This window comes from Seriola lalandi, unplaced genomic scaffold (assembly GCF_002814215.2).
Source record: "Seriola lalandi dorsalis isolate HSWRI2012SDOR001 ecotype SW California unplaced genomic scaffold, Sedor1 jcf7180002054313, whole genome shotgun sequence".
NCBI lineage: Eukaryota > Metazoa > Chordata > Actinopteri > Carangiformes > Carangidae > Seriola > Seriola lalandi.
In genome coordinates this window covers 1,101,183-1,125,973 of record NW_019524866.1, presented here as the reverse complement: position 1 = coordinate 1,125,973, position 24,791 = coordinate 1,101,183, and the positions used below count along the sequence as shown (strand labels likewise).

Genomic DNA, 24,791 nt, shown 5'->3' with positions numbered 1-24,791 from the left:
GTGACGAGGATTACATCATTAGGTGACACATACTGTATAGCTGTGTGTCATCTGCATAGCACTATAAATACACTCAATTGCCATTTTTAGGTACATCTAGCTTAAACTGATGCAGACTAATACAACTCCTGTAATAAATCCTACCTCCATGATGTTCAGTTTTTATTGAAAATATTTTAGGGAGGCACTGATTTAGGTTAAAATACACTGTTGCTCATAAAGTTGAAATAAAATATTTTTTACCTCTTTCCATGAAATGATTGTGACAATGTGATTTATTCTTGACAGATAAAGTGTATATCTTCTCAAAACTTTAGTAGTCATACTCTTCCAAAGTGATTACTGATGCATTTAAATAGGAATAAACAGAGGATTGTGTCTGAAAACAAAATTATTCAAACTTTATGGGCAACAGTGTATTAATGCTTTAACTCCTATTTGAACCCATATTAACCCTCACTGGGGTGGACGAATCACTATTTAATTAAGATTATTTAAGTTTGATGTCTGGATGTGGCAATGTGAAATATGCTATAGGCTACAATACAAAACTGTTTTTAAAAGGATCAAAGAGCATGAAGGTATGAGTTCAGTTATGCCACTCTAAGAAGAGGCCATGTCAGCTCTATATTCAGACACAGAGTGGATGAGCAAGAGCTATTAAGGCTTTCTGATTAAATATGATCTAAATGTTGTTATCTTGTCTTTGAAATATTCAGCAAACTCATCACATTTAGGAGAGAAAGTGATATTGTTGGAGCCATTGGGCACTGCATTAAAGAGGCTGTCAGTAGTTTTAAAAAGCACTCTGGGGATATGCTGCTTTTTGCACCCAGCTTCAAGAAGTGAACTCAGTATGCATTTATAAAGGCATTGCTGAAGTATTTCTATCTCTATAATTTCTTTTGAGATCTGCAGTAAAGAGTATGTGACATGCACTTGTATGTAACCTGATCCTGAGGGTCAGCGGTCAATCTGACTGTGAATGTACACAATATGTGACATATACTGTCAAATATCTTAATCACAGGATGAAGGAATACTTGGTGGAAAAGCAGCAAATATATATTTTTCACAGTGCATGAAAAGATCTATGATAATCATCCAGATACCAATCCTGGCTTTTCATCACTTGTAATCAGTTCCATTTGATTCACTCTTAAATCTAAAATGAAAATATTTAGTAACACTTTTCAGATGGCTACGAAAATGATTTATTCTTTAGTCAGTCAGAAAATGATATTCTTATCAATTCAACCCTGTAGAAACACAGCTTTGAATGTTTGTTTCTTGTCATCTCATGGTGCATCTGAATGACTATAGATCTGTATATGCACTGTATATAAGTATGTACTGTACACAGGAACCACACTTGAGCAGCAGTCTTGAAATAAACAGACCACAGCACCACCAGCAGCACAATAAAACAGCATTAGGGATGAGCTGCTTGCATGAGGGTTTTGGAATTAGGGCTCGAGCACCAAGGGGTGCCAGATCCCTGGCACTGAAGGTGCAAGGAACCTATTGTTTTTGTAGAGATTATTATTATTCTTTTGGAAAAATGCATATTTCAGGAGCTTAAGGCTCCATTGCGTCCCCAAACACACAGGGCCGTTTTAGGATCATACACTGTATATAAAGTTAGGATAAGTCAGCCATTTTGAATTTCATGTTTCAATTTTCATTATTCAAAGACATTTGTGATCTTTAGGATGTGCAAAAACCCATGAAACATTGCAGCCATGTTACATCTACTAAGTAGTTCGTTTGATATTGCAATTGGGCATGGGTGTGGCATATCGGCTCTATGGCGCCCCCCTAACTACTTTTAGCATTGGAGGGGCAAGGGGTGAACATAATGCATATTTGCTGCATGTTCTTTAGTGTCACATAGTGGACACAGGAAGTGATACAAAACATGCAATACATAATGTCCGCCACCACACACTCATCAGTGTGGTGCCCGATACTTGCACAAAAACACAACTGTGTCAAATGACCTCTTGCCAGCCCACCAAACATGCGCAACAGTGCCAGGGCCTGTTCAATGCTGCTTGTAGCTTTAATTTAATTTCTTATTTGAGATGCCTCAAAGAAAAAGAGAGCAGCGGAGGTGGTCATGATGGAAAACGAGCAGTGGATGAGAAATCATGGTTTGAGATGGATTCCCAAGAGAGAATGATGCAAAAATGGAAAGATGGAGTATGACAGGAGGAGGGAGGATAAAGAGAATGAGGAGGGGAATAGAGAGTAAGAACAGAGGGCAAATGAGGAGGGGAGCTGAAAAGAATGGGGCATAATGCAGAGCTAAGAGAGAGAGAGAGAGACGAAGATAGAGACTGAAAAAGAGGAGATGAAATGAGCCAATAAAAACAAAAAGGTGAAAAGGCTGTTTTCACTCTCCAGTGGCGATAGAGGAGGCCGATTGAAGGTGTATGTGTGTGTGTGTGCATTTGCATGCGAAGGTGCAAGGTTAAAAGGGTGGCAAAACTGCCTCAAAATTGTTATTTTGCTTCATCTTCGGGTAAATGGGAAATACTTGTCAGTAATAACCCAGCATGGTATGTAAGTGTGTGTGAGTGTGTGTGTCTGGGAGTGTGAGTGAGATGGGAAATAATGGGAAATGCTTGTCACTGATGGCTCTGCATTAGGAGTGTTAGGTCTCCATGGATTGAAAAAAGAGGCCCAAATGACAAAATCGCAGCGGGGAGCTATTAACCCTGTAGCTGCTGGTCTACAACAGAAGAAACTGCTCACAAACACAGAACTGCAGATAAAAAAAACTCAGGTATGGCTCAAAAAGCCAGCTGTCCTTCAAGACATATCAAAGCCACTGGGTAATTGATTCAAATTCTGGCTGTGGTCTGAATGTGATCTCCTGTTAAATCCTCCATTGCACCTGTGTTGTAATTTCCAAGACCCTGATGGGTACAAAAATAATTAAAAAAGTTCAACTAGGCTCATGACTGCTTACTGAATTTCAACAAATGTCATTTTTAGCCATGTTAGTGAGGTAGCTCTCGGAAAGTCAGTCACTTGTCCACCACTTTGGTCCCAGCTAAATATCTCAACATCTATTGGAAAGAAAGATTGGTCCCCAGAGGAAGAATCCTAGTGAGCCCCTGACTTTCCCTCTAGCACCACCACGAGGTTGACATTTGTGTTTCTGAATGAAATGTCTCAACAACAATTGGATGGGACTGTGCTACACACATTCATGTCCACCTTTGGATATCACTTTGCTGATACTCTAACTTTTGTGTCTAGGTCTCAGGTCTCATGTCAAAGCTTTTATTTGTTCAGTACTAGAGTTTATTACCAAATCCCATTAGCATCATCTGGACAGCCTCACAGACCAGCTAGCATGACTGTAGACACTCAGTCTTCATTATGTTTAAAAAGTTTTAAGATAAGAAATTCTGGCATTAAACTGTGCTGTGTGATGTAACTGGTTCTATAGTCTACAGTGATACTAACAAACTGCCACTGATGATGTGATGGTTTCCAGGTGTTCTTGAAGAGAAGCTACTCTTAAATTCTTAACCTCAATCTGCAGGGTGTTGCTGTATCTTGTATTTGGGAGTTAAATGTTGAGTGTTTCATTAACCGATGTACAGTAATTTAAGCAATCAGACAATTTCAATATAAAAATATTACTCAATTGTGACCATTGAGGCCATTAACAGTAACCCCACAGCTCTCTGCTTTAGTTGGCATCCAAGTTAGCATATAGTAACAAGTCTGAGATACCAAACCCTTGTACACTTTCTGCTTTTCTAAGTAACTAAGTAACACACCTTCTTACGGTATTTAACTTATGTGTGCTGCCAAAAAAGCGTTGCATTACTGGTGCATTTCACACAATATTCTGATATACAAACAGGATTGTAATCATAAATCAAAGAAAACATCAATCCAATCTGGTGTAAAACTCCCCAATAACCTCCTATTATTTGGCTGTAAAAATGGATAAATAACCACACAGAGAAGGCAGGTTCAGCATTGATGTTTTACTAGAAAAAGAAACCAAATGGAAAGAAAGGAATAAAGGAAGAAAGAAACAGAGTGTTAAAGCCAGCAGCCAGCTTTTTGCTGTCTACGCACAAAATCTTATGTGCTGGAGGTGGCAACGAAATAAACACAACAGTGTCATGTACAGTTTAATTGCCTGGTGTATCTGGTCTGGTGAGAGCTAGATCAGTGTTAACTGTCTTTCACAAATGTATCCATTATAGAAACCCACTATTTCCTACATGCTGGATTGCTGCAGTACTGCTGCAGTACTGCTGCACTGATCCCCTTGTTTGTGTCAGACATTAAGAAAGTTGTTTTAATATTCTATTTGAGATTCTCATTGTTTTATGATATTATTTTCCATTTATGCTTCTGTCTGTTGAGTCTGACTTGAATACATCAGATGCATGATGAGGTATTTGTGTGAATTTAACAGAGAAGTGGGTGTTTTTCGAGAGAATTATTTTTTTTTTGTGAAATGTTAAAAGGTCACAATGCAAAAATTATGCAAAGTTCTGAACAAGGCGCCAGAAGAAACTCAGATTGTCAACTGGTGTCTCGGATTCTTGATTCATCTCAGCCCATTATTTTGCTGTGTATCAGGGCAGAAAATGTAGTCATTTGCCATTGCTGAGATGCACTTTGTACAGAGTTTTCTGTCTGTCAGTGGGAGAGGAGGGGACATGAAAGCAGAGGCAGAGGGAAAGACAAAACAAGAGAGGGAAGATTTGAGAGGTGAGGAAGGGCACAGGAAAAACAGCTGAATATTTAAAAAGGTGTACAAGGAAGAAAAGCAGAGGTGAGCAGGGCAGAAAACACAATATTTCAGTCCCACATACTGTATAATGACACAGTCCCTATGCAAGTATTATGTATATTCTCTTATCCCCATCTGGCAGTAAACAGATGTGCCCAAAAAGTCTGCCATATAGTATATAACAGATTTTTAATATTGTGTAGGTTTGCTTGCTCTCGCCTAGCGCGATGGATTCAATCATGTCCTCAAAAAGTACAAACCCCTTCAGTCTGAACTCTGGATTTTCAATCTGTTGCTGACTCACATTTGGTGAGAAGACAAACAACAAAAAGCACTGAGGTGGTATGAAATGCAACACAAATGCTACACTCTTGAAATGTCAGACAGCATTGTTTCCCTACGGTACAGTAATCACAGTGGCCCATCTTCTCTTGAGGCCTGTCAAAATCTGCTCTCATTGTATCGGCTTCAGTGTTTGAATACTGGCATCTACACGCTTTTTCAGGGGGCTTTGCAGCCCACCAACGGAGAGACTGTGGGGTAATAACACTGGTAGACAATGAAAAGCAGTGAATAACAAATGGTGAAACAGACAGACAGGCAAAAACAAAATTATCCGAACCTCTCATGGTGCTGGAGTGATCACTCAGAGCTGACCCTGTGTATGCAGCAATGTGTGTGCGTGCATTTCTACATGTGTGTCCGTGCAAGTACCAGATGGACATTCAGTGTTGAGTAGGACACACAAAGACTGTGGCATATTAATATTCTCAAGTTATCAAAAAACAGCCATATAACAGAATGTATGCCATGGCCTCTGACAATCAGTGATCAATGTTCTCTATAGCTCTCTATAGATATATATTTATTTGTATTATATATAATATGTAGATTTATAAAAAAAAGATTTTATCTTAATTACAAGTAGTGGCATTTTCTTTTATATTCATTATTGCAATGAATTGTTATCTAAGATGATTAAAAAAGACAGGTGAGTTCTGTTTTGCTACGCAGTTATTTACAACAGTTTTAAAAAGCAAGCTTTCTGATATAGTACCTTTCCCCGGCCACTGGAGAAGACTGAGGATCTCAAATGACAACCAAACTGCCCATTAGAGTCTATACTTTCTGAGAAATTGAAAATTTTACCTGTAGGTCTATATAATTTAAGTCAAATGAGGTGCACATAGAATAGACCAGTAATTTTCAGTGTTATCACGGACCTTGAAACAAATTGTTTACCAGTCGGGAAGCTCCACTGTGGGAAATAGTGCAAAGAAAAATTTACTTTGATTCGCTTTTTCCATTGTGTGGCTATTTGGATCAATTTTTCAAGGGGACATGGAGGCTGAATTTCTTTCCACAGTTGAAAGGGTTTTATTCCTACTTGTTATAAACACCATATTTGTTCCCATTTCCTCCATCATTCAAACTTCTGTAAGGGCCCAGTGCTCCTGCTGAGAAGCACTTTGTTAGGTAGCCATTTTAGATCTGCCCATGTGTTTTATTTTTTTCTTTCCACCATTGAATATACAGCTTAAACCTCGCCTTTGCCACTTGGCAAAAAAGTAATCTTCACTATTTAGCATTTCTACTGTCACGATGATGCTGTTGATGACGAACTTCATTAATTACTACTGTTTATTTTTTTCTTTTACAAACCCCTGTGAATTCTGTGGCCGAGATCAGCCACACAAATGTGTTTCGAGGTTACTTCTGTTCTATATCGGCTGATTATCTCGCTGGTTTGGGGCGAGAAATCATTCTATATGCGTAGTAAGAAAGCATTTTCATTCAGTTTGAACAGTCCATGGCAAAGAAGTGGGTTTGCACAGTCCGAACGTTCAAGCTTACAGTTTTCTGGTCTTCTAAGGGTGATAACACCTGGCACTCAGTCTTTGCAGGCAAGATAAGATGATGATGACCATGATGATGATGGTGATGAAAACAATGTAGTCTTAGTAAGGCGTTGTCAAGGGGTGTGGCTTTTTGGCCAACATTGTCCAATGAAGACAGAGCAGGAACAGAGTTGTTTGGTTGTCTTTTCTTTTCTTTTTTTCTTTTTTTTTTTTTACCGGCAGCTGTGATCATCATCTTTATCACAATCATCATCATGATCAGTTTTGTGGTCATGTTCACTGCTCATATTTCATTTCATGTAAGTCTGTGCTGGCTTTCCTGTCAGCTTGTAGATATCAGGATGGTATCTTCCCAAAAATAAAAAAAAAAAATAAAAAAAAAATGCTGCAGGCAAGTGTGATAGTCATAGTTGTCCTTTGTTTTTGTTTTTTTTTCTCCGCTGTTCACTCCACAGTTGTATTTCACTTGTCTCTTGTAAAATAAGTCAATGGCAACAAGAAAGTGAGATGATGATGCGAAGTGTGTGTTTGTGTATTCAAGTGTGTAAAAATGTGTGTTCTGTGTCTCTGTGTCTGAGTATTGTATTTGAGTTTCTGTAACTTTATGAGTGTGTGTTATGTGTGATATGGTATATGTAACTGTATGTATGCACGTGTGTGTGTGTGTGTGTGTGTGTGTGTGTGTGTGTGTGTGTCCTTTCCGAAGTCTGTATATTGTGTCATTAAGGCACGGCAGGTGTTTTTGGTTTTCAGGGCAGTCCAGAGGAGACCACTGCAAGGCCGGGGTGTCGGAGGGAGGCGTGGCCAGCATGCACGGCTTTGGGGCAGTCTGGCGTCAAGACGCGGCCATTCTCCCCCACACTTCCTGTGATGGACAGACGGGCCTTGTTTCGCATGGCTTCAGAAAACGACAGCTATACGAGGAAAGATGGAGAGGAGGACAGAGGAGAGGGTGGAGATGGCAGAGAGCTTGTTTGGAAAAAAAATCATCTCATAGACACAGAGACTGTACAGCAAATGCAACCACTTGTGTAAAGACACTGACATTTCTATACGAACACATGCACTAAAAACGCTTATACATGCATGTGCCTGTACACACACTATACCCACGAGTACGATAACAGTTACAAAAGTCTGAGGGTGCAATCACATATACTTTGTAGTAAAGCAATTTCATGAAAGTTCTTCTTTTTGCATTCCAGTCTATTTCTGTTGTTGAAAATATTACCATGCTCATTAGTATTTTTTTTTTTTTTTTTTTTTTTTTACAATTTTCTAACATTAAAAACAAATTGATTATTCATTAAGATCATTAGCTGCAGCCCAAAAGCATGAACTCAGAAGTAAATTGCGTATTGGAAACCAGTCAAATTGTGAAATTAAAGATTTTAAAGGTGCCTTGTGGAGTTTTCTTGCAAACGAAAATTTAGTTTACATTCTCCAAGTCTTAACATGTTGAGTGCATTTTCTTCCTCATAAAATAACAGATTTTTTCCTTATAATATTTTACATTTTAAGTTGTTTACATCCATGTTTACTCACTAGAAGTCTTCTTCCATGCCTCTGTTGGTGCATTACTATGTCTCTTAGCGCGTTACTGCCACCAACAGTTGATTAGTGGAATAGCTACAGCAGGATGTGAATCAGGCTGCCAGCATGCTCGTGTGTGTGGTGTGAATGCACCCCAAAACATATAAACATTCAAATCTCACTAAGGCTATCACACCGTTCAAATACTAGCACAGTTCTAATGAAGGCAAAAGTAAATGTAAAAGCAGGCAACAATCAACAAACATATACAAAGTGGACAAGAGGATTTAGGTTGTAGACATCTGCATTTCATAGGTGACCATGCATTTCTGGGTTCTGGGTTTCAGTAATCTGACAGATCCAGGTGAGGATTTGAAAGGATAGGATTTGGAAGGTGAGGACTTTGGAAAGACAAAAGGAAAAAATGAAGGAGTGATTTTTCTTTCAAGGTTTCAGATTTATAGAGAGGGAGTGACTGACTATACTGCTCAGAGTCGGGTGACACTTCACACAGAAGGGCTACTCTGTGATTTTTATCAGTAAACTCTGTGTTTCTGCTGTTGGATGAAAACCTCATATCTGTGACAGCTGAAAACTTTATTCTCAGATACTGTAGATGACCATGTGCTGTGCCTTGGTAAAAATGTCTCTATTATAACTAAAATCAAAGGGATTTAAACAGAAACCATTGGTAATCCGTAGAGAATAATATCTGTCAATTATGCTAGGAAAGAAAATGGCTTCATTTTTGATTTCTGAAACATAGCATTTTGATTTTCTGCATATAAACTGATAGCCTTTATACAGTATATAGTCTTGTAAAAAAATTTAATTTATATAACAGCATCTACAAACAGCCAACTGTGTTTGGTAAAACAAGCTGCCAGGAACTGCAACAAAAGTTTCCTCCCCTCCTGTTTTAATGTGTGCTGTCATTCTGATGTACAGCTCAATTAAAAACTAAAGAGAAAAAATATAATTGACTACTTTAAAGGAACATTTAAGACAGTTTTCAAGGAACCAATATATTTTTGGATGGTATTATTGCAACTTGAAACTCTCTTGGATGATTAAAGTAAGAAAAATATGGCATCAGTCCAGAGAGTTTCACAGCACACTGCAGTCAGAGCGGGAATGCTATTAAGATCACTGTTATTGCTTATGAGTATAGACCAAAATGCTCCATTCTCATATTGGTTTATCTTAACTTTGTACCTCATTTAAAGTCGGTATTGTTATCTTTGAACAGATAGCCAATATTTAGTGCACCACATTTAGCTGTCTTTACTTTTGCATCCTCTGTATTGATCCTGCTAATTATCTTAGGGTGGTCATTAAATATGACCTTATAATGCCTCTGAGTGGTTTGCTCAGCAGATCATCAAAATGAAGCCCAATGTTTCCTCTCACTTCAGTTAATTGCTTCAGTTAATTTTACATCAATAAACATGTGTCATGTTTTTACAACAACTTCACTAAGTAGCCATTCTATATGAAGTGTTTGATTCATCATTTATTTCTCTGCATTAACACTGAGTAACTGGGCTGTTTTGAAGTTGTCAGGGCTGGAATAAGTTAAAATGCCTGTTTGGATCATCAACAGCAGGGGTGCACAACTCCACTTCATGCATGACTCATTAAAGGTACAGTATATATATAGGAGACAGTGCCAACTACTAGCCACCGGAGTTGGGAAATGTCAGTTCAACAGGAATAAACTAACTCTAGCTACAAAGGTTTTTGAACCTTTATTGTTAATGTAGGTAAATTAGATTTACATTTAAAGAGTATACTTCTAGTCCTGGTCTGACCAATTTACATGTGAAATAAAAAACCTAGTAAATGCAGCTCTATTAGATAATCAAATAAATGCACCACCACTATTTAATTAACTGCTGTGAGTCAAGATTAGTAAATATTTTCCCTATAAGGTATTGACTAATAATAAGTAGCATTTTAGACACTAGGCATAACCATTTGTACACAGTGAAGGAATTAGAACTTATAAAACTTAGTACAACTCAATAAAATCCTGGCTGCAGTTTGACTAATACAGTATCTAGGGACAGAAATTAAAAGCAATTAAAAACTGCTGCTGGGCAAAAACTTCACAGAACACAGAAACTTAGCTGAAGCTGTCAAAAGCCCAGTCTTACCCTAAATTGGTTTGAATCAGCTTAACAGGCACCGAACACGATGTATTTTCTGCTTTCATACCAACCTCACCTATGCGTTTTTCTGACATTGCGAGGAATAACTGAGATGTCTAGTTATGAAAATGCTGGTAAAAGACTACACATCCAGGCATAAAATTGTCTTACAATGTTTTTCTTCCAGATATATCTATCATGCTATGGATGAAAACATTTTTGGTAAATCCATAACGATAGATGTTAGTTAATTAATTTGCAGCTAGAAGCAGTCACAGATTTTAATGAGGAATGCCACACTAACACTAACAAACTTTTTTGATAGCAGGATAAGTATACTATCCCTACTAACTTGTAATAGTTTAGCCAAGAAAATACTGAAACATTAGAACAAAATCTCAGCATATGAATTTGTGGTGTTACTATGAATACACTTTAAACTTGTTATATAATGGCTGGTTGGCATGCTAACTAGTAAAGATGTGATAGAGACAAGAGTTAAGATTGGTGTTGCTTTCCACCACTGGCGACAGGAATAAAGTTTGATGCTGAACTTGCAACATTTCTTCTAGACTGGTTAGTAAACAGCTGTTAATGCTAACACTGGCTATTTAGCAATAGCACAACTTACGAATAGATCCTTTAAATCATAAGTCAATTAATTGATGAGTCAATAGAAAATCAATTGGCTATTACTATCTACTATTTTGCTAATTGTTTACTCGTTTAAATAACTTTTTTAAGCAAAAATGCCAAACATGTCCTAGTTTCCCCTTCTCAGTTTAGAGTATTTCAAACTGTTAAAAAATGCAAAATCTTCACTTTGGGCATTTTACACTATTTTATGCCATTTTATGGACCAAATGATGAATCAATAAATGCGAAAACAATTGGCAGATTAATTGATAATAAAAATAATTGTTATTTGAAGCCCTATACAGTATATAAAAATGATGTAATACAACGGTAAACCCTGAGGCTGGAGTTGTACATCCCTGCTTCATCAATATTTTGTTCAGTATTAGCTAAGATTACAATGCAGGTGCCTAGTCAATCCATTGGCAAAGAGCATCACCATCACTGTCATCATCATCATCATCATCATCATCATCATCATCATCATCACCATCATCATCATCTGCAGCCAAAGACGATGGAACCAAATCTGTAGTTACATAAATCCAACCCCATTCTAGTGAGGTACTAAATAATGAAAAATAATAATTGTAACAAAACTCAAAACAAATTTAAACCCAAAAAGTCTAAGAAAATATTAGGCCAATAAATAAACAAAACAGGCAAAATAAGCTTTCACAGAACATAAAAAGCTACATTGGTTCCACAATGCTTGACCACATCCTCATCACCACATGAAGAACAACACGGTTGCGTGGGGCTGCTGCGACAGCCGCTACATCGACAATACAATAATCTACAGCACCACCACCATGATCAACACCACCATTACCCCACCTATATGGGAGCCTCTAAATCCTACCCCTATATCTTGACCCCCTCGGAGCCGTACACGTTGTACCCCTCCCTATAAGTGGCTAGATTCTGGGTGCTGGGGGAGGGGCTGGGGCAGTGGGGGGGGCTAAGGTCCACCTTCATGCGCTTGGCTTCGGCCCGGGACTTGTAGCAGAACTCGACCAGGGCCACGAGCATGGCCAGGCCCAGGCCGCCCACAAGGATGTAGAAGACCCCAGCCACGTTGGACAGGCTCAGAGCCTGGGACGACTTGTCCTGGAGAGAGGGAGCCAGAGTAGGGGAGGAGGGGAGGGAGGAGCGGAGGTGTAGGCAGCGTTAAAGGACGGTTGTTGGGAAAAGTGAGGTGAGCCGGTAGGTTAGTTTAGGTAGGTGCATGTAAAAGAAGATAAGGAGGTATAGGGAAGAGAGGCGGAGTGAAAATTTGAAACATGGAGAATTATGGAGAGAAGAATGATAGAGTAGGAAGTAAATAATGGATACAGGACATGGAGAAAGCAAGAAAAGAAAGGAGGAGGATGTCAAAATATGGAGGAGTTGTGAGAGCACAGATAAAGAAGCGGGAAAAAGCAGACAGAGACAATACAGTACAAAAGATTAGACACAAAGAAATGGAGACCATCAGAGAAAATAACATTCAGAGACAAATTCTGGTATTATATTGTTACTGAGGTACTACATCTATGCTACTTTACATTATGGTATTATTACAAATTATCACATTATTACATTCTACTTCTACAGCTACAATTATTACAACTGTCAACACAACAGCTACTACATACATATACTACATATCTGCATCAGTCAGTACAACTACAGCACACTACATTTTCTACTGCAACACAGTCATATAAAAACAGCTTGATTCAACATCTAAATTAAGAAGTAAGTCAAAAAGAGTGTAAATCACTTTGAATAAATGATAGAGCAGGCTTTAATCTGAGCGGTGATGACATTTCACAATAGTTTTTTATGACATTTAAAGGCTCCAGTAGCCTGTTCTAAACATCTACAGCAACTCCCATTTTCTATATTGTAACTATCCTAAAAATCTTCCTGTCCAACAATGTCTTTTCTACTCTGACAAATAACTGTAATGAATATTTTTAAGTGCCAAGATATGCAGTATAAATTAGCAACGCTAATATAAAATATGGTAATGCTTTATTTCACAGGTCTGTCATTTCCAAATAATTTTATGGGAAACATCCTGGATGAGAACAATGTCATTTGGTTCTAATTACAGGCATTTATAGTTATAACTGAGCTATTTGCGTTGAGCTTCAATGCAGCTGTTGATTTCCATAGAACTTATTAATTCATCATTCATTGATTATTGAAAACTTTAATCTCCATACTTGTTATATTGTATGGTCACCTGTTGACAAAAGTCACTTTTTTGAATGTTCAGTTTATCTGATGTGCAATGTGGATATACAAGTAATCAATTTATAATAGCCTTAATATTAAATTGCAAGTGTACAAACTGAGCATTTAATTAGTACCAAATAATAGTTGTTCCAGAAAGCTACCTAGGACATTATTTAAAAACACATGGACCTGTATAATAAAGCATTACTAAGGAAAATGGAAATAAATAGGTAGCCTAGTCCTGATTAAATTTCAAACATGAGGGCAAAGGCCAATAATTGCAAACAACTTGCTATTTGCTGAAACTAAACAGACAGTGATATTCTCATCTGGCGGATGTGCTTCAGGTTACCAAAAATGGGCTGTGTATGAGATCAAAACAAAAACATGAGAGTGAAAATTGGCTGATGATAATCACAATTTACATTAGAGCTCTAATTCTGACTGTAATGAAGATGGGATTGCCACAGATTGCTACAGAAACTGAACAAGAATCTGAGTTTAATCTGATGCAGATTTAGATAAATGTGGTCCACCATCAGAATAGACAGGAAAAAATTTGGAGTTAGTCACTAAATGGACAGTGTAGTCTATTTTGGAGCACATTCAAGATATGTTTCAGGCTAATTGAAAAGGTGTTTAAAAATCTATTTCTAAAACAGTAGTTGCAGTAATCTGGAGCGTATTCAGGATGAGAGTTTCAGGCTAGCGTTCTGTGGGCCGCAGCAGCGTGAGACTGACCTTACTTCCAGAGTCCTTGGGTCCACACTCTCCCTTGTCATACCACCATTTGTTTTTCAGTTTGTCTAAGACGCCTGCTTCGCTCAGTTTCAAAACTGCAAGGTTTACCGGGGTTCTTCGCGTGTAAAAATAACATAAATAACATCATAGGTCATGTTATTTTATGTTATTAGGGTATTTCACATTTGCATTGCACAGCTCAGTCACATAAAAACTTTTTGCTTAGATCAAGTGACCTAGCATGGATCCCACTGAGTACATGTGTGTATGCTCGTTGAGGAGGGGCTGGGGGGAGCGAGGAGCTAAGGCGAGCTACAGACATATGAGTGGGACCCACCTTTGTCACTTCAGGTAACACACCCATACTGCCCCAGCTGATCCTACACTGAACCAGAGGCGAGTACTGTCAAGCCAGGACTATTGGCATCAGGCTAGCACTGTGCTACTGCTGGGAGAGAGCACTGCACTGAGACAGGTCTGAATCTGTAGCTGAGGATTTCATAAACTCTACAAACATTAAAGGCCAGAGGAAGCTCCTAACTTGTTACAGGAAGGATCTTTTCTTGTTTCACCGAGGTCCCAGGTCCCAGGCGATGTAGCTCCATGAACGGTAATTTTGATTTGTAGGTTGCCCTAACACATCCTAGTGACTTTGGTGATCCTTTGTTGTGGCACCATGAGATTATATCTGTGGTTTTTAGTGAAATGCCTCGACAACTATTAGCCTTGAAATTTCCTGGTCCGAATGACAGAATTACCTTACTTATCCTCTAGCACCTCAACTGGTCACAATTTGGTTCTATCCAATACTTAAAATTGTCCAGTCTAAAATGCCATCATGCCATCATGCAGCCTCACCTTCCTGTGTAGTGCTAATTAGCAGGCTAAAATGCCAAATTATTGATGGAGAAAATGATAAACATTACCTGCAGAACATCAGCATGTTAGCATCGTCATTGTGAGCGTGTTAGCTTGCTATCAGCCTCATACAGCTGTTAGCATTGTTGTAGACTTGTTAAAAATTTATAAGAAGCTGGATGGACTGACAAATGGTTTCACATCTCAATTTAGGGATTTGCTTAATTCCAAAAAAGGTGGGTACATGTGACTAAACCTTTACTGTTATTATATAAAATACATCAAAGATAGGATTTGAGCGCATAGTAATCAAATTACAGGTTTGCTTATAAAACATACAGGAGATAACAAGGATATTCAGGACCTAAGAGTAACAAGAGTTGTTTAAATGTTTGAGTCTTTCACACATTGCAGGAAACTGAACTGAAAGAAAAACAACCCTGAACAGAATTGTTAAAATTCTACAAACGACCAGGAGAAGCAGGAAACTTTATCCTGTAATTGCATTCTGCTTCTATCAATTATTCATCCTCCCCTCTGCCGCAAGTCAACACGAGACTAAAAGAATCGGAGAGACAGGTATAGTTTCACTTGGGTCTCATTTTCCCATTAAATGTTTTAAGACCTGTTTCGTCTGCCGTGCACTTGAGCATCAGTGGAGTGATAAGGTTCGGTTTCATGTCTTTTTGTCATTCTTCTCTCTCCTCTCCCCAGAGCTGCCACTAGGGGGCGAATATTCCTGTCTTGGCAGTAACTGCTCTCTTTTCATTTTCGACATATCCATCAATGAACCCTCCTCCCATTATTTCACACTCCTTTCAGATCTAACCAGATCTTTGCCAAAGACATTTGAAAATAGTTATTATTATGAGGTGAGCTTTATTTATCTTGGCAGGCACTCACCCGTGAAGGAGACATTTCCCTGTATGATTCTAATAATTAATATATATTTTTTTTTTTGTGATGATTCAACGTAAAATTATATAATACATTGATCTTTTAAAAAAAAAAAAACACTTTGGTTCTTTTTTGGGTCAACTGGTTCATTTCAACTTCATTCATTATTTTTGGAAGTTGTGTTTTGCCAGGACATAATATTCACTTTCTCTGCATCTCAACAAGCAAAGTGTTATACCTTTGTCATTGAGTCTGAACCTTTTATATAAAAAAGGCACACACCACTGACAACAGATGCAACACTGTGCCTATTTTTGAAGCCGCAGGGTGTCTCAGGAGATTTTAGGGTGTCACTTTTGCCCTCCCTATATGTTGCTTGACTCTTTCCCAGGGCAGATGCATGCGTTACTCTCCCAGGACGGGGACTGTCGCAGGCTGCCTAGCCGGTGAGCAGCCCCCATCCCCTAGTGGTGGGGTGGGCAGACAGAGAGGGCTAACCTTGGAATCCCCTCCCCCGCTGCCACATTCTCCTTTGTCATACCACCACTTGTTTTTCAATTTGTCCAACAGGCCCTGCTCGTTGAGCTTTAGCACGGCCAGGTTGACCGCGTTTCTTTAAGTAAAAAAGGAGGGACAGATAAGATAGTTTGGTCAGAGCAGAGGATGGAGGGACAAACAGACAAGATGGACGTGGGGACCACAGCCAGGAGGAAGAAGGGGAGGGAAATGAGGAGGAGAGGGAGCAGAGGGAGGAGAAATTAGATGGGTTGAAGGGACAAAGGTAGGTCAGTGGGGAAGAATGCACCCCAGACAACGCTCTCTCTTACTCTGTCTCTTTGACTTCCTTTCTACACTCCCCCCCCCCCCAAATTTATTTCTGTTTATCTCACATTTTCTGTTTTTATAAAAAAAATACTTCCTGTTATTCTGTGGTATTTTTTTCTTGCGCATCTCTCCTCTGTCCCTCTCCTTTACCGGGTTGGCCTAACAGAGAACGCTCTACAGTGAGTGTCAGATTGCTGGTATAAATTGTGTTAACCAGGTCTCTGCAGCCTGCTGATGGTGCTCTTGCCCCCCTCCTGCTGTCTGTACGCGTGTGAGAGTGTGTGTGTGGTTGTGTGGCTCCAGTTTCCTGCAGCCCTCCTGCTCACACCCCTGAAGGGATTGACCTCGAAACAAAATTCAGGGACACAGGGCTAAATATTGGGCATTCATGCTGCTAGTGCACATGTATTCATCTAAGCTCTTTATTTCTTGCCCGTTTACAAAGAGAGGAGCTGCAACTCATTATGTTAGAATATTATCAATTCCAACTGAAATAGGTAAATCTATTATGATCATTGCCTTGCAATGCAGCTGACAACATGGATTTTCAAAAGGGTTTGAAATCAGTTGCATTGCGGAGAGCGTCAACACTTGAAAGCTTCATCGCTTGAGAGTCAGCTTCTAAATAAAAGGAAACCATCTTTTGTCAGGTTTGTCAGTTCAGTTAGATTTGTCAAAAAACATACTGTACTTTGTGAATGCTGTGCTATTTAGAAACAAACTCTCGGCTGTCAGATGTGAGTGCTTCTCATTGGCACTTCAGTACATCACCCAGTAGACTTCAAAGAATCCATGCTTTCAACTGTGTCACCATGCAACAATAACTTTAAAGGAGAAGTAGAGATGACAAAATGGATTACTTTTCTTGAAAAATTTTCTACCCAAGTTGATTTTGTTACTGTCATCACATGAAGTGTAAGCAATGTTTTCCTTATATCCTAATATTTAGAGGCTGACTCTCAAGTGGTGAAAAACAGTTGATTTACTTAATTCGGTTGGTTTTAATTATCAGAAAGTTGATTTTGATAATATTCTAACATAATGAGCTGTCCTTTTTGATACGGACAATCCAACGGCAGGCAAGCAAAACTGGAACAGCAATCAGCAGTACTGATGATTCTTCTGGTATTCACCACTTCACTGTTCCTGCAAGTGTCTCTCGACTGCCTAAATTTGTGGACTGTTCCCTTACTACAATGTCAACAAGAGCATCTACAAAACACGGCTGCAGGAGCTGAATGACTTTGTCAATTTATTTGCCGCATACCCTTCATAAATTCATATTCTCCTGTCTATTTCTTTCTCTCTTTTTGTTTTTTTTTTTTTGGTACATCTCTGCTTTTTAAAGCAGCCCATAAAAGACTTTCCTGTCGTTCTTTTCTTTTGCTACCACCCTGACCACTCTTTTTGTTTGTGAGAGATGCTCTAATCAGCCGGGCTAATCTCTACAAAAAGGTCACTGCAGTCACTGCCTGCTTGTTTGTTAGTCTGACCCTTTGTCTGTACACCTGCCTATCTGAAAGTCCTATCTCATTTTGAAAAAGTAAAGTAAAACACTCTCCCCACTCAACAAATACTGTACTTTTCAATTCACTATTTACATGTGTATTGACATTTTGCCAATGCTAAATCGAAAGGCATAAAATCCTCTATAGGTTTAGCTCTCTGAGCAAAGATAATCAAGAGATTCAGAGAGAGACAGTGTTCTCTGGGGTGATCGAAGCTACAGGCCATGACTGATCTTATCAACAGAAGAGGTGTGGATGAAAACAGTTCAAACATATCTGCGAGTCATGATAATAACAGTCACACATCAACGATCATATCAAAAGTAGCTATACTTGAGAAAGCACACATTCCTAACATTCATTTTAATCATCAGGGTATTCATTCTCCTCCTCATCATCATCATTAAGTCAAATTAGCGTTCTGATTAGAGCACTGAGAGGAGAGGCAGGCACACCTGACGTGCACACTCCCAGCCACATGCGTGCACCAGGTAAATCGGGTTTCCGCTGATTGAGAGAAGCCAGAGACAACCGTGGATAGTCCCAGGAATGTGTTTTGAGGGGGGCTTAAAAAGGGACCTATCCACCCGCTGTCTGTCACTTTTCCCTCATAAACGGAAAAACCTTTTATTTATTTTATTTAGTTTTTTTGTAAAGAACAAGGGGATAAACTACAATGACTGGGGTTTTTGAGGGACTTGTCTGCACCACACACAGGGGAAAGTTATAGGGACAGGATGTGAGGCTGATGTGCTGTTTGTGTTTTGCCTTTCACCAGGCAAATCTGAAATGCTGACAGAGAAAGAGATGGAGGGAGAGAAGAGAGAGCAAGTGGTCCGGCTTTACTGAATTTAGTCAATTATTTTCCCTCGGCAGGCACTTGCCACATCGTGAAAACAAAGTCTCTATACTGCTGTCACAGTCACATGAAAAATTAATTATTTGCATTGCTAGTATACCTCAGTGAAAACTTGTGGGACTGTTGCTTTAGGCTCACATTAACAAGCCAGAGAGACAATTGTCTGCTGAGGGAAAATCAAAACAGAAGGACCAACTTTAGCATCTATATTCACTCACTTTCTCAATTGTTCCCTCCATTTTATATTGTCTTTATTAAGACACACACAAAATAAACGACTAATTATTTATTTGGGTTTTAATTTGGCATTGTTCAATTACCAACCAATTTAACTGGTTTAAGAATTTAAATAACATTTTCCTTTTTTCATTTGTGACTCAGTTTTTTTGGTGTGGGATCCTGTATTGTGATTACTTTCTAGTCCCCCCATTGGCCAGGCCCCTCTGCTTCCCATCTCTCACTTTTTGTTTCCTGCTCGTCTATAAATTTCCCCTTGTGGCCCTGGATGTAGTGGCAGCAGTCTGAGGTTCTGCCCCTCCTTGCAGTCATATTCAGTTTAAAAATCTCTCCAATAATAATACAACAATAATAATCATCATCATCATCATCATCATCATCATCATCATCATCATCACCATCATGACTACCATTTCTGAGGATGAAAGGAACAAAAGGACGAGACAACAGACAAATGGGCAGAGTTACCTGTAAGGTGGCCCTGTGGAGAAACAGAGTGATTGAAGGAGCAACAGGGAAGAGAGGATGGATACGAGCACAAAGGGATGGACACGTGACAGTGACACGGGACACAGAGATGGAGCTAACAGGCCCTAAATTAGCAGAGAGGTGGCAGTATAGAGTCAGGAAAAAAAAAACAAACAAGAAAGAAAAAGAGAGCCAGAAAGAGAAAGAGAAAGAAATCAAAAAGGGAAGAAAAGTATGATGAAATATGTAATCTCAGACCCAACACACTTGTCTATGTATATCGCTGCTGCTGGGTGAAAACTATTCAATTATTGTAATGTTCAATTGTACAGGTGCCATTTTCTGTATGAGTTCTTATGACCCTTAGCAAATCATCAAACGTGACTAAATTCTTAATTTCTGGTGGGTGAGATGTTTTCACCTGACAGCAGTGACAGGTTAATCTAGGTGTAGTATAAAAGGCACAGCAGGGTAGGTGGAATATCGCAGCAATAGTACAGTAACAGCTTTGTTACTGTTTCCTATTGTTACACTATTCCACCCACCTTAACTGTGAGCCTTTCGGTGTAGCAATGCCATATCCTTTGGAGTCCAGGTTCCCCCCGACTTTCATGGTGTCACAAGGCTTGCGCTGCTCCGTGTATTCATTCATGGTGGACTCCAGGAGGAAGGCGTACTTCCCCTTGGACTTGCGGACCCTCGCCACGCCCTCCGCTGTGGTTTTGGTGAAGACAGTCGGCTCGGCAGATTTCATGTAGGACCACATCTTCTCGTACACGGCTATTTTGGACCTCTGGGATGGTGGAGGGTGAAGAGGAGAGAGCAGAGGTTAATGAGGAGTGAATGGACATCATTTTGCTGACATACAAGGTTAGATGGATGATAGTTTTTGTGGTCAAGTTAGGAGAAGAGAAATAATTTCAATTGGGAAAAAAAGATGGCAGATTGAGAGAGAGATAGGCATGCCCCTCCTAAATAGCCTAAATCTTTGACAGCTGTAGATAAGAAAGAATTGTGTGGATGGCTAAGGTCTGACAAGGCAAAGAACAGTGTGAGTTTTAAGACTTTTGAACCTTTTGAACACAATTCAGGTAATTTGACAAAAACTGACACTGTAGTAGGTCACTCAAGGTATTTCTTTTTTTTTTCACTTCCTTTTTTTTCCTTTACAGAAGGACTTAAAGAATACGGTCAGTGAAATTCTATAATAATTCTATTAACAAATTCAACGACAAGAGCAAAACAACAATGAATTAATCAAACTAATCATTTATCATGATAATCAATTATTGCCTGTGGTACCAATTAACTTTTTCTTCTGTGTTAGGACATTTATTTTTGTCAAAAAACAATTGAGAACACATCAGTGAGCTGTGACTGTTGTGGTTATTCATTAACATGAATAGAGCTACTGTAGTTTATTTGAGTCAGTCCCACATACTGGACTAACAAATGAAGTATTTACTCCTGATTGAATGAAGTTTGTTAAAAACTACAGTGCCCAGCTGTTTTAGTACAGTACTTAGCTCTTAAAAAAACAATATATTCTGTATGTGACCTGTTGTAAAAGATGTGTCTTCTAAAGGAAGGGATGGGCGTGGGGCTGAGAGCCACTGACAGGGTAGGGGAATTTGAAAGTCTTGAGAAACGAACTAACACATTCTTGGCTTTTCAGAGGATTTGCTGACCCCAAGAAAAAGGCAGAAAAACAATTTCATCATTTCAGACTGGTGTGTTATTGCTAATGCAGCCATGCTGTTTGTCTACTTCTGGATGGCCATTCACACCTCGTGGCGATGCCCAAAGCAGCTTCTCTAAACACAGATTTGATTATTCAAATCAACATGCCATCCTTACTGAGACAAACTGTAGATGAGATGTAAATATGAGAGCAGAGGAGATGAAAACAACGTATTCAGTACGTTGACACAATGACACTCTGTTTATTGATTAGACACAAGTATTTTTCCCATGCTTCTTCGATAGAAACAACAGTACAGTGCTGAGTTTTTACTGCATTTCATTTATCCCTCTAGTTTCTTATGATGTAGAGCAAACTGCTGAGGCTTTTGACTCTTATAGTCCTTGAATAAAATTACACCGCTGATGGAGAGCTGTGTCTTCCATCTTCCATTTTGATCCTCCGGCATATAATGACATTTATAACCACATTTAAAATGTAACACTACAGCTCCCTTGACAAGTCGGGCATCAATCTTTCTCCAAATGAGCTTATGACTGGAACAGTGGCATACTGATCTGATTGTGCAGTTATGAATTTGGTCACCTGCTCTAACTGAAGAGCTTTTCAGAGGATATCTGTCTGGTATGATGTATTATATTGTGTATATACTGTGCAGATTGCACATGTTTGTGAGTGTTAGTGTGTGTGTGTATGTGTAGAAAGTGTAGTGTAGTGTGTGTGGTGTATGTGTATAGTTTTACATGTTAGTGTGTGAATTGTTTCTGTGTATGTATGTGTGGACTGTGTGTAGTCAAGAGTGAAAATAACAAGTGGAGGAGTCAAACTGTCCTCCACAAGCGTCCTGATTCTTTCTTCCCCTTCTCTCCTGGTGATAAAGTGTTATTCTGTTGCTCTGCAAGCGACAAGCCATGGCCTCAGCCACCGAAACCAGCGCCCGGGGATCGTGTGTACGTGTGTGTGTGTGTGTGCGTGTGTGAGTGTGTGGTGTTAGTGCGTGACGGACACCTATGCCATAAAAATGTCACTCACACCCATGAGGACCAGCAGCCCCCTCGTCTCTCATCCTACACTCTCTCTCTCTCTCTTTTTCTCTATTTAGTCTGCCAAAGTCCATCAGAGAAAAAAAAACCTTCTCCTTCTTTACACCTACAGTGCTAATATCATTCTCATTCCCCAAGTTTCATCCATCCATCCATCCATCCATCCATCCATCCATCCATCCATCCATCCATCCATTCCAATTTTTTCTATCAACAGTTTCTCTATCTTGCCCCGGCAAAATGTGTGCACGCTTGTGTGTGTGTTGCTTTTGTACACCATGTGTATCTGCCCATGTGAGTGTTGGAGAGAGTGAGAGGGGGAGAGGGAGAGAGGGTGATGATGATGGCCGTGCACATGTAAAACAGCGTCTGGCCTTGGAGGGATGGATGTGTGACAATACGGTGTGACTCTTTCCAGATTCTTTAACAATGAGTGAGGCTGTGAAGGAGGAAATAGATGCTGCAAGTCACCTTCAGGCATGTGCACAATGGAAAACACTTTTAAATATACATCAGCACGCGAAACTGCTCATGTGAGCTACACGCTCTCACGTTGCACATATGTAAACACTCATACGGTGCATACATGGCTGAATATGCATACATGCCCACTTGCATACGCGCACATGCTCACACAGACACACACACACACACACAGATAATTAATGGTGGTGGTGAATCCCCCTCAGCTGTGGGAGAGTAAATTGCTTTTTCACCCTCCACAGATTTCATCCCGCTCGTTATGTTGATGATGCCAGAGTCGCTCACAGAAGCACAAACTGTCTGCTACAACCTCCCTCCTCCCCCCTGCCTCCCCCGCATCCCAAGATAAACACTAATGTGCACATCTTCACAAAGCCCAAGTGTAAATTGGTATATATATATATGTACACACACAATGCATGAGCACACAATCAATACTGAATATGTGACAGACAATATGACGGAGCATATCTGTTCGTGAACACGTGGTGACGCAGGTGTTTTTTTCATATGTCGGCAGAAAATTCTGTCTTCATCAGCGTTGCGTGTATGCGTGTATGTGTGTGTTTGCATTTGTTTATGAGAACTTATGTAATTGCCATCCACATGGGTGAATAGGTCAATGGGGGAAAGCCACTCCAGGTCTGCTCTGGGTCACTTCACTTCACTCTGCTATCATTTCCTGCTTGCTATTTAATTGTTAATAGCTACCTGCGGTATATTCTGTTGCGGCTCTGACCACCTCTTCTGCCTAGCAAGCCCACCCCTGCTTCACTGCTCTATACTACATGTTCATCATTGGCTTATTTGACAGGGTAGGAGAGTTGATTAAATGTAACAGGAGTATGGTAAACAACCATTCTTCCACTTTAATCATGATGGTTTGAATTTTAATCACAACCCCATGCTAGTCCCTCTTCTTATTCAGCATACTCCTCCAAAACTTTGGTGCGAACTTTGATGAGGCCATCAACTTTTATAAACAACTTTACTGCAAAGTGAAAGCCAGACGTTTCATCACAGCGTCATTTCCAAAGTTAAAGCCTCTCTCAGTTAAAGATGAGGAGAAAGTCAGCCATTCATTCCTCTCCTCCCACCTGGACTATTGTAAATCGCTTTACACTGTTATTAGTCACTCGTCCTTGTTCCACCTACAGTCACGGCAGAATTCTGCTGCTTAGCTTTTGTATGGCTTCAGTGAAGGTGACACCTCCTACATATTTGCTTCCTCTTGCTGGCTGCCTATTTACTTCGGAAGTGATTTAAAGATTTTCTTTCTTATTTACCGACATTATCCAACTGCCACAGGATCTTTTGCCCTTTGCACCCTGATATTCCCTTTCATATTTCCCTGTGACCCTGTTAATGCTGTAATGAAAAGGGTGAGGGTAGGTATGTAAAGGATATAACCAACCAAAACGCATTCTCTGGTGACCATCAGGAATATATCGGTATGCACCATCACATCTTTACCACAACCCCTTTGACAGAACCAAAAGAGACATGAAATACTAAACAGTGCAGTTTTCTTGCAAACACACACATTGAGTGTTTTTCACCAAAATGCACTGTGTGTATTTTTTTTTCCTAGCATTTGCTATGGCAATGCTACATTTCGTAATATGTTAATAGTGTTGGATCTATGTGTGTCAGACACACACAAAATGGGGCATCACTCATAAATACATTGTGACAATAACTCCACAGGTCACCCAAAAGCCTGAAACCTCTAAAGAAATAAAGTAAATGAACGGAATGCGTTGAGTTCATACCCTGAAGAACTCCTTAGTAGAGCCTGAGTCCAATGTCCCGTAGGCAATCTCTGTCTGTTTGGCCAAGTCCTCTGCACTCTCTATGGGTGAGACCATCCTCTCCACAGTGAGGAAGGCAGCCAGGTTGGCTGTGTAAGAGGAGATGATGATGAGGGTGAAGAACCACCACACACCTCCAACAATACGTCCAGACAGAGACCTGTAGAGAAGACAGATGGAGGGG

General features: G+C 39.6%; 1 protein-coding gene across 2 annotated transcripts in view; it reads right to left on the bottom strand.

Annotated features, from left to right (window-relative positions):
* Positions 1-3,995: 3,995 nt before the first annotated feature.
* gria4a (glutamate receptor, ionotropic, AMPA 4a) overlaps positions 3,996-24,791 on the bottom strand; it is a 100,726-nt gene continuing 79,930 nt past the window's right edge. The window contains exons 14-18 of one of the 2 annotated variants that reach the window (XM_023406629.2): positions 24,569-24,767; positions 20,114-20,361; positions 16,170-16,284; positions 11,922-12,059; positions 3,996-7,544 (exon numbers count right to left, since the gene is read on the bottom strand). In XM_023406629.2, the coding sequence (XP_023262397.1) occupies positions 7,380-7,544; positions 11,922-12,059; positions 16,170-16,284; positions 20,114-20,361; positions 24,569-24,767 (865 nt within the window). In that variant the 3' untranslated portion in view covers positions 3,996-7,379. Of the gene's footprint in view, positions 7,545-11,921; positions 12,060-13,916; positions 14,032-16,169; positions 16,285-20,113; positions 20,362-24,568; positions 24,768-24,791 lie in introns of both variants that reach the window. The other variant, XM_023406630.2, reaches the window with a different exon arrangement.